The 13,785-nt window shown below is 41.8% G+C and overlaps 1 protein-coding gene across 1 annotated transcript in view; it reads right to left on the bottom strand.

Annotated features, from left to right (window-relative positions):
- Positions 1 to 13,785, bottom strand: part of VIPAS39 (VPS33B interacting protein, apical-basolateral polarity regulator, spe-39 homolog) — a 1,635,849-nt gene that overhangs the window by 347,571 nt on the left and 1,274,493 nt on the right. Inside the window, exon 15 of the mRNA XM_044074687.1 lies at positions 98 to 232. Within this exon, the coding sequence (XP_043930622.1) occupies positions 98 to 232 (135 nt within the window). The remainder of the gene's footprint in view (positions 1 to 97; positions 233 to 13,785) is intronic.

The following is a 13,785-nucleotide window of genomic DNA, read 5'->3' as shown; positions in this document are numbered from 1 at the left end:
CACACAGACAACATTGCAAAATATTATAAATTCAGATGTATTTCTGAGCTGCTCAAAAATGAACATGTAAGCTCTGACTATACCCCACAAAACATACCTCTGGTTCTCCATAATGATAAAAGCAGCAGTAGTACAGTGTTGTTATCAAAGGCATATTAAGGATAGTTGCCTTTCTAGGATATTTTTTAAATATCTCTGTATGTCCATCTGCTTCAGAGCGTTTGTCACTTGCCTGCAAGTAAAGAAAACACAATTATGTAAAAAAATATATCATGAAATAAAATAAATACAAGTACTTAAAAAATCAGCAAATCATTAACAAAAGCACCTGTAACCATATGGATGTGTGCACTCATATGTGCGCACACACACACACACACACACACACACACACACACACACACACACACACATGCACATAGAGCTACATATCGATGGCCAGGACCACCTGAAGCCCTATAAACCTAGAAACATTACCTATGGTAATTTGTGCGGGTAGTATAACTGTAGACACTGTCGATTTTTGGTGGAGAGGAGGGAATGGTAATCTTCCAGTTGCCCAGCACCCTTCATATAGTAACATATCTTTTCAGAGATATGTTCACATGCATTAATGCCTTCACTTGGCTAAGACATCACCTAGTAGCCAATACATTGATTTTTGTATTCTGAATGACGTGCATACCAGTCAACCACTAGGGGGCAGTCAAAGTGGACAATCCCATAATCTCCCCCAAGAAATGGGAGAAAGGGCCCATGGCTGCTCAAGTCCATCTTCCCAGCTGGTTACTCTAAAGGTCAGACTAACCTCTCAAACTTTGGTCACCAGTAAAGTAGTCAGGGATAAAACCCTCAGTGTCAGCAGAACCAGCTTAATGCAGGCAATTACAGTGTATAATTCAGAAACACTGAAGTGTTTTTCAGCCATGGCCTGACATGAAGATGAGATTAGACAAGCGTTTTAGAAGAAACTGTCTGGTCAGAAACCTTTCAAACGATGAAAGAAAAAGTAGAATATTCAAATAGTGCAGTAGGTCATCTCCAACACCAAATGAAGAGGGTGGGGGTGGCTTAATGGTTAAGGTATTTACCTAATATTTATAAAATACAGGGTTTGATTCTGATCTCTGATTACTGGTAAGGCTTGTAATAGTCCAAGACAAAGACTAGTATTTATCTATGAACCTGTGAAACAGTGAGTGCTCATGTGTCTTGTGTTCCAGTTTGAGAAAAAGTTACTGCAGCAGTTAATCAACATAAGGACAAAGCCCCAGCCATCCCATGGAAACAGGAAAAAACAGTCACAGAAAGAAATGAATGATCACAGATTAGTGTAAGGTAACAGGGAGGATACTAATACAAAAGGATGTTGTATCCCTGGAAACCAAATAGAAAGAGCAATGTCCGCTGATGGCAAACAAGAGCGCAAGAATCAGCAGGAGACACACCATTAGCACAAATATTCCTAAAGTATGGAGCCACAGCAGCCATGAATCCTGATGGACTCATCCCCTCACTGAATCAGAAAAGGAGAAGGGATGCACAGCAATAAGGATCATGCATGTGCCAGGAATATATCCAACATCTCAATGGTATAAGCATGAAGTCTGAGGAAAGGAAGGCCTGAACAAACTTCTGGTATGAGATGCACTAACTCAGACTGCTAAAGTCCAGTACTAATGTGAAAGCCCAAGAGTTGTTGGAAACCAAAATGTCTTGTGGAGAAAGATACATTCACAGTGAATCAACTGATCAGCAGGCCTCTTTGGTGGGTGTATGACTGGGTTTGCTCTGGTCTTTCATTCCCAATCACCATACAATTCTTGAAAAGCTTCTGTGTTGGAAGGGCATGGTACAGTCTACAATACGACACTCTGCACTAGAAGAATGCATCTAGCCCTTGGGCCTGCCAGTTCATCCTCAACCAGTTAAGTTAAATGCATCTTGCAACTCAAGAAAAACAGTGAAACTGGTATGCCAACTACACGATGAAGTAATATACAAGTATAAACTTGCTCAACCTACAGAGGGTTCCCAATAGCCAACGCTATTTAGAGAGTGCTATCCACCCACAAATGGACAACAAAGGATGGTTCACTCAGAGAGCAACTGCTACAGTAAGAACATATATATTACATCTAAAACTGGGGCTCATCCTTGGTGAGTCTACAGTATACAGTCTCGCTGAATCTCAGCCACTAAATTAAGTAAGCCATAAGGAACCAGAGAAGAGCCAAGAGGCAAAACAATAAAAAACCTCCTGACATAGTCAGGTACAAATAATGCCCAGCTTGTGTACTCAAGGTCCAGAAACTAATACCTCATGAAGGTGTGAACCAGTGACCTTACTGCATACACATCTACAATAGGGATATTCCTGACGTGCAAAGCAGACGCCTCTCTGGTGGATTGGCTACATCATTTTGAAAAAGGGAATGAGCCCCTGATTGCAAAAGATAATACAAATAGCAGTCCATGTAGAAAGGGCATGTTTGGCCTTTCTTCCCTGAAGCAACAAATATGAAAGCTGTGTAATAACTTACCATATCAGTAGATGTTCAAACACTGGAATCACAGATGCAGTAGCACTCATAACGAATGGGGATTTGTTGTAGGCAGATCTCTGGCCATTTGGCCTGACTTCACAGCTCGGGTTGTTCAATGTACATACTGGTCTCTTCCCCACATTAGAGATACTAGACTGATACTGGGTAGAATGGGAACAAAGGTCTGCATAATCTTCAGTTCTTCTTAGAGTAAGTGAAGTAGGTAAACTGTAGTGAGTGTGCCTAAGGAAGGTGCCAGGGATAGATATCATATACAATCTCGAAAGACACCCAAAGCCCACATCTTGCAGATACAAAGGTAAAAAAGGTGTTCTATAATATAAAAAACACCACACACACTTAACTTTATTTTCACTTGTGACAAACAAGGGAAGATGTGAGGGAGTCTTTACTAAAATAGTGATCCCACCTGTGGTCATGATGTTATTGCACAGCTGTACTATGCTCACAATAGAAACCACTAGTACAGTATTATTCATAAAGTAAGTACTCAAAAAGAATGGGAAGAGTACTACAGCAGCACACACCCTGACTCCGACTTTGGTGGGAAAGCTACCATACACTGCAAGGCTGCAGCTGCAAACCCTTCTCTGCTCCTAGAAAAAAAGAATCTAGTTTACACTCTTGGAGAAGATGTGAACAGTGGTCCAGGTAGCTGCTTCACAAGGGTAGTAAACCTATGCAGATATACTTCTGACAAAAGAAACAGGCATGGCTGCTGCACTTGCTGAATGACCTCTGACAAGCACTTGTGATGTCTTGCCATGATTTCATAACAAAAGACAAAACAGTTACTTAACTGGTTGCACTGTATCACCAAGGGTACTGGTGTACCTAGTTTCCTATGCTTGACAGATATAAACAGCTGCTCTGATTTTCTCCACTCTTTTTTTTATTCTGGCTGTATAATACCTTAACTGTCTATGCACATGGAGGCCTCTCACCTCTGTTCTGAGGCTAAGTGAAAAACAAACACTGGTAACTGGAAGATCTGGATTAGGGCTAACTTGTAGACCACCACGGGTACTGAAGTGAATTACTTCTCAAGGTTATTTTATCCAAGTGTGAGAGGGTGGTTCTGTGGCCAGCAGGTCGTGAATCTCAAAAACCCTACAGGCAGTGGTAGATGGCCAGCACAAATGGTTATCCAGGCTATAAACTTTAAGGCAAAGCTATTAGCTGGTTTGAAATAAGGTAATGTAAGCTCCTGTATGATAAAAATTCAAATTCAAATTCAAAGTATTGTTACTGGCTGGCTTCCTTCATGGTCTAAAGTACAGAACTTCATTTAAGTAAAATACAACTACAGTAAACAGAAAAGGGGAGGATCACTTGGCAAATATTTCAAAATGGCAGACTGGCTGATACTTATTGATAGACAGAGAAGGTCTGCATTAAGTAAGATTCTTAGATACATAAGAAAACATACTAGTCAGAATTTTTTTTTATGTGAGATATGGCAAGGTGTACATTATGTGAAAATCTGCTCCATTTGCCAAAACAGGGCTTCCTGGTAGTATGTTTCCTCCAAATAAGGGAGAAAACATTGCTCACCACTGCTTGACTGCAAGGAAACCTTCTTTAAAACCTTTTGAGTTGGCGGTTCTGCAGCAAAAGTAGGGATCTATGAAAGGGGCTCCCCAGCCCTAATATAAGGTGCTTAAGTCCATGGGTCTAGTCTCCTCTCATTAAGGCTGTCACATGGGATACAGACCACTTGAAGGAGGAGGCCCTGCTAAAGAGCTGTTTCCGTGGTTAGCTGGCAAGGTTGTGTAAATGGTAGGACTGGCTGTTACCTCACTCCTGATGGACCGCATAACCATGGTATTGTCTGTGACTACAATCAGCATGCCTGACAACTAGACATTCCTGAAGACCTTAAAGGTATAAACTAATGCCAACATCTCCTAGATGATGAAGTGCTCATTCTAGATCTTCTGAGTCCAGTTACTCTGATTCCTGGGTCACCCAATGGGGGATCCCCATGTATAATATGCTTCATCTATTATCAGAATTTGAATGCTCTGGAAATCAGTAAAGAGCTTTTCCGGATTTCTGCTCACCTGCAAGGACCACCAAGAGATCTCGTTGCAGACAGAAGAAAGAATAGGCATGGCTCTGTCTAAATGGTACAGGTGTTGCAATCACAAAGGTTCCTTAGCTACTACCGGATCTTTCTCAATTGACACATCACCAGAGGACCTATATGCATAGAGACTGACAAGTATCCCAGGTTCTCAGAATCCCTCTATGACAGCAGAGTTGACTGTTATTTACTTTTCTTGATATTTGCTATTCTGCGAGAACTGCAGGCAGATTCAATAGTCTTTTCAATTAAGGAAGAGCAAAGTTAAGCTTAGTCATTACACATACTGCACTTATTAGACCACAAACTAGCTCTTGCTAAAACACCTTTCTGCTACAGTGGGGATTTTAAAACAATCCTGCCCTCATGCAAACAAACTCTAACTATCCTTCGATCCTTCCCCTGTATATTGTAGCATCCCTTTCTAACCATTCATTTAATATTTATTTACTTATTTTGTTTACCAGAGTACAGCACTGATCCCCATAGACCTTTTCCAGACTCAGCCTGGAAGTGCTGTCTAAGTGATTTGCTCAAAGTGTAACATGGTTAGGCATTGGAGGCTGAAGGAATCAAACCCAGGGCCACTGGACCACAGGAAACAGCTCGTTAACAGTTCTTTAATCCTCTATGCTAACTACCAGAAATGCTGTTTAGACACAGCCTTATCAAAAGTATCAAGGCATATAACAGCAAGCAACAACCAAAAAAGCAGACAGTGTAAGCAGATGACATGTATAAAAGAGAACACTATATTAAAATGTAAGTCACACTACAATGTCAGAAATAAGTTAAGCAGTAAAGAAGCAACAAAGTAATCAAAACAAAGTAAAACACTTTTAAGTGAAGTGCATGGAAAAAAAATTTCAAATCTGGAACACTAGACATTATCGTCATGACATCATAACATACCTAGGAACAGTAAATAGATGCATACATAAAATTGAAATAAGAGATTAATGATCTTGGGCTTATTACATCTTATTTTTGCACATTTGGTGTCACTATTCTAGGCATTTGGAAAACCTTGACAATGGAAATCAGAAGTGTAGAAAATAAAAAAAAATAACTTCAAATGAAAGTTGAAATATAGTCATTGCCACAGTGGTAATTTTTTGACATACTCTTACGGCTCTGCTCCCTCTTCCCTTGGATTAAAAAGTGCAAACAATAAAGTTTACTTGTACTGTATGCAAAGTACAGTTGTGTAAGATCTTACTCTAAAAACAGATGTCCATCTTTTCACTGTTGCAGTATTTATCACATGTGGGAGCTCCTGCCAACGTCTGACCAGTACATCAAAGCCTTTACATCTTCCCAGGGTCGCACATCAGGAGTATGTTCCCCACGTAAACGTAAGGTATAAAAGTGATATACACACACACTCAATACTCAGAAATGAAGAGCCCCAAGAGAACTACAGTAACCCCTGGTTAAAGAAGAACATGTACATCCAGGAGGGGAAAGAGAAGCAGAAGAGAAACTGGGCAAGAAGGGTAAAGACCCTTGGCCAACAGAGTGTCCCCAATAGAAGAAAGTGAGATACGGGGGGGCAGGAGGGAGTACCTGAATAATGCATCAGTGAAAAGGACAACATCTACTGTTATGGTAAGATCTTACACAATTGTACTATGTCCTTCCATATCACTGTTGCAGCATTCATCGTCTATGGGAGAGTACCAAAGCTACTATAAAGGTAGGGAGGAGGAAGGCACAGAGGAGCTTTCCACAAACTCTTGAAGGATAGCCCTAGCAAATCCTGCCCTGGCTCTGGAAATAACACCTAACTTACCATGTTTACTAAAAGTGTGGACAGAGGAGCACGTAGCAGCCTCTAGGATGGGCAGAGTGTTCAGACCTTTGAAGAAAGCTCCAGAAAAGTCTACTGCTCTCAGGAATGAGCTCAAACTGAAGCAGAAAGCTGTTTACCATGACAGAAATAACAAAAATAAATGGCCTTAGAAATCCAGAAGGCGATGGTTTGCTTAGAAAATGCCAAACCCAATTCCTTAGTATGAAAAGAAACAAAACGCTGCTCACATTTGTGGATAGCCTTTGTCTTATCCAAATAATATCTGATCTGTCTGCGTAAATCTAAGGTGCGAAGAACCTTCTCTCTGGTACATTGGGGAGAAAAAAAAAAGGAAGAGATCTGAACAGACTGATTAATGGCTAACTTACTGACTAACCTGGGCATAGAAGTAGGATTAGTACACAGGGACACCTTGTCCCTATGAAAAACAAAAAGGAGGACCTGCCATCAGGGCCTAACATTCAGGAAACTCTCCTGGCTGAAGGAAGCAAGAGCACCAACAAGACAGACTTTCAGGTGCAGTGTTTCAAAGAGGTAGAAAATGTGGGCTTGAAAGAGCCTGAGTCTATTTTTCAAGGACACAATTGAGGTCTCAAGAGGAAAGAATAGATTTTCTTGGGGGTGGCTGATATTAAAGACACCTTTAAGGAATTGTTTGACGTCAAAATAAAAAGCCAATGATGAGTTCAAGGGCAGACAAGAAGAAATTGTTGACGTGAGCTTTAACAGAAGAATATGCTAGGCCAGCATAGAACAATTCACATAAGTAAGAATGAACCAAAGGGACCCCCACTGAGAAGGGATACTGGTGATGCTTGAGACACACAACGGAATATCTCTTCCATTTAGCCATATATAATTTTCTGGTAGTGGGTTTCCTGGCCCTAAGCATGTCCTCAGAAAAAGTGGTGTCTAAAAGGGTTCAAAACTGAAGAATGGACAAGTGAGGGGGAATGAAAGATCACTTATCTTGTGTGAGAACATCTATCTAGTGAAGTAATTGATGTGAAGATTACCCCTGGTCAGGAGAAAGAGAAGGGGAGAACCAGTGCTGTCTGGGCCAAAAAGGAGTCATCATCAAGATTCTGCACTTCTCAAAATGGCACTGAAGCTAGCACGTGCTTGCTATTTATATGCATGTTCAGTCTTTGGAAATGCTTCTTAAAGGTATGACACAGCTCACTATTCTACATCCTCCCTCTTTCAGAAATGAGTCATGCAAGATTGACGACATTAAACGACATGCAATCGATACAGATACTTTTTGTCATGTAATTATACAGAACTAGATACATATATACAATCGCATCCAAGTTGCTGTGTATTTCACACTAGGTCTGGATATGTGACCAAATCGCATGACATAAAAATTAGAGTGAGGTTTAGGAACTGGGATTGTCTCTGGTGAATGTTCAACCTTTAGGATATCAGGGACATCTTCAGAAACAAAAAGGATATCAGGGACATCTTCAGAAACAAAAGTAGGAGTCAAACAAGTTCTGGAACAGGAACATTGTCTGGATTGCTGTGAGATCTAGAGTCTGTATCACAGGAACAATGCTGCGATAACGGTTCTGATACAGGAAGAAGATGTCTGCGATTTCTCCTGTACCCTACACCCTCTGATTTCACAAAATTGGATCTCGGCTCTGCACATATACTTGATACTTGACCAAACCGGTCAAAACTTTTTGCCATTTGTATCCTCACTGTCTCTCCTTCTTTCAATGGACAAAGAAATCTGCTCAATTTGTCATAACTGCACTTTTGGAAAGAATGCTTTCTGAATAATTGGGCTTTGATTGCTTAGTTGTTTTTAGCTTTAGGCCTCAATAAACTGGAACTGATAGGCAATGTTGTTCTGGTTTATATAGATAAAAGTCTTTGAGCAGGTGAGCCAAGTATACTGTCACGGGGTATGTTTCTGAGATTGAGTAAATTCAAAAATACATCGGTAGTGTCATGCTTTGACTTCTCTAGTAATTGCTTTGCACTCTGCACTGCATGTTCAGCTAGTCCATTTGACTGTGGGTATTCAGGACTACGAGGAACATGTACAAAGTCCCATTCTCTTGCAAATCTCTGAAACAACTGACTGGTAAATTGGGTACCAATGTCAGAGATAAGCTTCTGCGGATTTCCATGGACTGAGAAATGACATTTCAGCTTGGTAATAACAGTAGTGGATGTTAGGTTAAGTAGTAAATCTATCTCAAACCAGTTTGAGTAAGAGTCTACCAATACTAAGTAATGCTGATGGTTTCACTTGAATATGTCAGTGGCTACAGTTTATAGCTGGCCTTAGGCATAGGCCAACTAGGCGGCTGCCTAGGGCGCCGCTCTGATAGGGGCACTTTTCCAGTATTTGTTTGGTGTAGGTAGACCAGGATGGGGGTACTGGGTGGTGTGGTGGGGGGAGCAGTGGTGCCCTTTTGCCTAGGGCACCAATTGACCTAAGGCCGCTGAGTTGACCAAGGTAGTTCAGGAACTTGACTTAGCCGAAGTGGTTCTTTTTGCAAATGTAGTTTAGTATATTGCATACTGAACATGAAGAAAGTACTCTATCAATGTCTTTTGCTAAAGAAGGCCAAAATACTAGTCCTCTTGTCCTTCTTTTAGTAGCTTCAGAACCTGGGTGACCGGATCTACTTGATAACATCAAGTTATCATAACAATGACTGGCAGAACATCAAGACTATAACATCGGAGCTGCAACACATCTAATAACCACAACAGCGAAGCACACAGCGTTGGAAAACACCATCCACAACACTGCAAGCCCAAAACGTCACAAAGCACAACAGGAAACTACAGTCAATGAAGATATTTCCCTGCAGCAGTCCAATTACCATTATTCACTGTGTCTCTGTGCTATGAATGCAAGGCAACCATAAGAGAAACACTGTATTATTAGAGCTCCAAAGTGCACATCATAGGAACTTGTAGAAGACTTTGGCATGTAAACATGTCCAGTAGGCCAACAGTAACAGTAGTCCATACACCTAAACATATAAAAGAAATGCTATTTTTAAGAGTTTGTATTCAGTACCTACAACATAGCGGACAGCATACACCACAGACCCGGAGTGTTAGGCAATTTCCACCCTACCTCTAAATCGCAAAAGGTTAAGAATATCCTTATTATAGATGAGTATGTGTATAATCTGGAGAAGCCTGTGCATAGCAAAAAGTATTGGTGTTGCAAGTATAAGCACGTAGATAAATGGAAATGTAGGATGGTATCAGTCTCCTTATCAGATGGTGAACAGCTTTGTAAGCTGACAGCCCATAGTCACACCGGCATCCCAGTGGAAGTGGAGAGGTACCGCATGTGTACAGAGCTGAAACAAAAAGCACTACTACCTAGATACACTCCATGCCTCACCGTGGACGATGTCAAGGAGTCCACCTCACTAGATTATATTCCCAGTCTGCCCAACTGCGAATCCCTATTACAGCAAGTAGGCAGAGTACGCAGACAGCAGAACAGACCCCAGACATTCCCTGATATCACTTTGAAGACTGCTGACCTTGCTATGTTCCTGCTAAAGAATGGCATGTTCACTGAGAAGCGGGTGATAGATACGGCCGCCGACAATACTGTGCTGTTGTTTACAACTGTTAGCAATTTGTACGATCTGAGCTGTGCCACTATTTGGTCGATGGATGGCACTTTCTTTTACAAGGACAATCTGTAGACAGTTATACAGCATACATGGCCTGGTGAAATATGGAGGGTACACTAAAACTGTTTTTTTAATTTACTGCCTCATGTCTAAGAAGTCCTTAAAGACATATAACATTATGTGGCATTGTGTGTTTCTGTTGTTGGAGGAATACCTCTTTGAGACAAGTGTAGAATATGTAATGTCTGACTTTGAGATTGCAGCCATAAACAGTCTAAGGTTGAATGTTAGTGGTGTTACATGTAAAGGCTGCTTCTTTCACTTCGGTCAGAACATATGGCGGAAAATGCAGGCTTTGGGTTTGTCTCCATTGTATAACAGCTTACAGTCATTTCAGCTGGCAGTTAAGAGTTTGGTGGCACTAGCTTTCCTGGAGGAGGAGGAGGTTGGAGGTTGTACCAGCCTTTAATGCATTACGGGATCAGTTCCCCACAGAAGGGAGGGAACTGCTAAAATACTTCAGTGACTGACATATCCATGGGAAGGCTAGGAAGTTTAACACAAGAAGTACTGCATTCGCTAGATTCCCACCTCTTTTTCCAATTGAGTCTTGGAAAACATCTGCCCTGAATGTTTTGTGTCTACCTAGAACACAGAACTGCATCGAAGCATGGCACAGGGAGCTAAAGTGCATCATGGGATCTAGGGCAAATGATCTGTCTGTGCTTTTGACTACATTAGCTAGAGAGCAGGACAGGGTTGAGGAACTGCATGTGTGTATGGCTGCAGGGTGTCCACCTTCCCTGAAGAAGTGAAAATTGCTACTACAGTAGTCACAATTTCAGTCTGTGCTGCAAATCAAGTACAGCTATACCATAGTTACCTTTCTAAAAGCTCTGGCAACCTGACTACAGTTGTAACATGGAGAAATGTATGTGAACTGGTGTGCACTGTCTCATATTTAGATTATGTTTTCTTGATGTACTTTTCTTTGTACACTTCACTTCGGTGCCTTATTTTACTGTTTTTGAATGGCAGTTATTTCTAGAGGTGCTGTAAGACAGTATGGGCTTGTAATTTGATGTACTGTTGCATTTTGGCATACGACGGTTACGGGTAGATTGTGGGCCACATAGGATATCCGGTGTTTTGGTTGCTTCACACTTCTGGGAGCAGTGGGATGTCATGCCTGCCTAGGTGAATTTGATGTTTTGGGTTTGCGATGTTGTGGATGGTGTTTTCCACCGTTGTGTGCTTCGCTGTTGTGGGTATTAGATGTTTTGCAGCTCCAATGTCATAATCTCGATGTTCTACCAGTCAATGTTATGATAACACTACGTCATCAAGTAGATCCAGGTCATCACGATGCAAAATATGGATATATACTTGTTGTAGGGAAGCAGGAACAACAATTTCAGAACCTTTGAAAATAATGCCATCTTTCATCAACATCTCATCTCTGTAAGGAAAATAGGTTTGCGCTTCAGGTGGTACACTAAAATGCTTTGACGGCCATCCAACATTAATGTAGTGGTTGGGTTTTTGCTAAACTGGATCAGTCATTGTATAATCTCTCGGGTCTATATTATCGGAACAAAAGCTTCATACTTTGAATACTATACGGTTGACACCATATGGTCAAAGTATGAAAATTTTGAATCCACATAAAAATAACACCGAGACAGGAAAACTGTCTAAGTTTTTTATGCGAGATCGCAATACAGTGCGGAAGCAAGAAGTTATGTACTCACCATAACATTCGATGTATGTAGTCCATCTCGCCTCACATTCTTACCCGTGGGTTCGGAGCCGAATATCGGCTCCGACTCGGCCGATTTTACTAGCTCGAAGTCTCTCATTGGCTGGGCCAAGTGGGTATCCCATGGTGCACTGCTCCACATCCCCAGATCTAGTTTGCTGCAAAAATCATTTGTACTCCATACACACACATCACATCCATATAAAGAATAAAGTAATCAAAGGGACTCTGTAGATGGCAACCTAACCTCCAAATCCTCCAGGAAGGGGGAAGGTGGGAGGGTAAGTAAGAATGTGAGGCGAGATGGACTACATACATCGAACATTATGGTGAGTACATAACTTCTTGATGTTATGTAGTCCTAACTTGCCTACATTCTTACCCGTGGGACAGTGTCCCTAGCACCTACATCCTGGGTGGCTCATAGGAAAATACTCCTGAGAATTGTGGAGCCAAAGGAAGACCTGCCCCTGGAGACCACGTCCAATTTGTAATGAGAAACAAAGGTGTATGGAGAAGCCCAAGTAGTTGCAGCACATACATCATCCATTGACAATTTAGCTTGATAGGCTGTGGATGTAGAGACAGCTCGAGTAGAATGTGCCTTGACTGGAAAAGGCAAATTTTTACCTCCTGCCTGATAGATGAAAGAGATACAACTGGCTATCCCTCTAGACAGTGTGACCTTGGATACCGGAGAACTCATTCGTTTTTCCAAAAAGGAGACAAAGAGCTGGTCAGATTTCCGGATATCTTTTGTCCGGTGTAGATAGAAGTGTAACTGTCTATGTACATCCAATTGGTGAAATCTAAATTCTGCCTTGTTAGAAAAGTGGGGGAAGAAAACAGGCAACTCAATGGACTGTTTCATGTTAGACACAGAAGCCACTTTAGGAAGGAACGAGGGGTTTGGTCTAAGAGAGACCCTATCTTTATGGAAGATTAAATATGGGGGTTTGATGGAGAGGGCTTAAATTTCTGAAACCCGCCTCGCTGAAGTGACTGCCGTTAAGAATGCTGTTTTCCATATCAAGAATTTAAATTCACAGGTAGCTGCAGGCTCAAATGGTGGTAAAGTAAGAGCTTGTAGAACAAAATTGAGATCCCAGGGCATGATAGGTTCGGACACTGGGGGACGAAGCAACAGAGTACCTTTAAGGAATGCTTTGCATAGTCTGTGTGCCATGAGACTAGGTTCATTCGCTACGTGGAAATTAGATATCGCCGCCAGCTGAACTTTGATGGTGGCTGATGCGGACCCCTGATAGAAAAGCGTAGACAAGAACTCCAGAACTGAATCTATTGGGGCTGTGTAAGGATCAATGCCTCTGGTATGTGCCCAGACAGAGAACCTTTTCCATTTACTAGAATAAATCTTTCTAGTGGATGGCTTATGAGAGGATGATAATATATGGACCACTTCCGGTGAAAAATTATGATGTCTGACTAACGATGGAAGTGGAGTAGCCAGGCTGTCAACCGGAGGGTCATCAGAGAGGGGTGGAACTGTCCCGACATGTGTGTCAGTAAATCTGGTTGAGGGTCCAGAATCCAAGGAGTGTCCACAATGTATGGTTGAAGAAAGGGGAACCAGACTTGACGAGGCCAGTGTGGGGCAATCAGAATCATTCTGCTTCCCAAGGATTGCGCTTTCTGAATCACCTTTGACAGCAGGGGAAACGAAGGGAAAGCATAAAGCAGACCGGAGGGCCAATCGTGAACCAGAGCATCCCTGGGTGATTCCCCCTGTGGGGGGATCAGCGTGAAGTAGTTGCTGCATTTCGCATTGAGAGGGCTGGCAAAAAGGTCACAGCAAGGCTGACCCCATCTGCTGAAGATTTGCTCTGCAACCAGATGATTCAGGGACCACTCGTAAGGCATAAGGATAGCTCTGCTTAGCCTGTCCGCTATTACGTTGGACTTCCCCAGAATGT

This window comes from Protopterus annectens, chromosome 6.part0 (genome assembly GCF_019279795.1).
Source record: "Protopterus annectens isolate FY-2018-M chromosome 6.part0, PAN1.0, whole genome shotgun sequence".
Taxonomy (NCBI): Eukaryota; Metazoa; Chordata; order Ceratodontiformes; family Protopteridae; genus Protopterus; species Protopterus annectens.
This window is presented reverse-complemented; position numbering and strand designations above follow the sequence as displayed.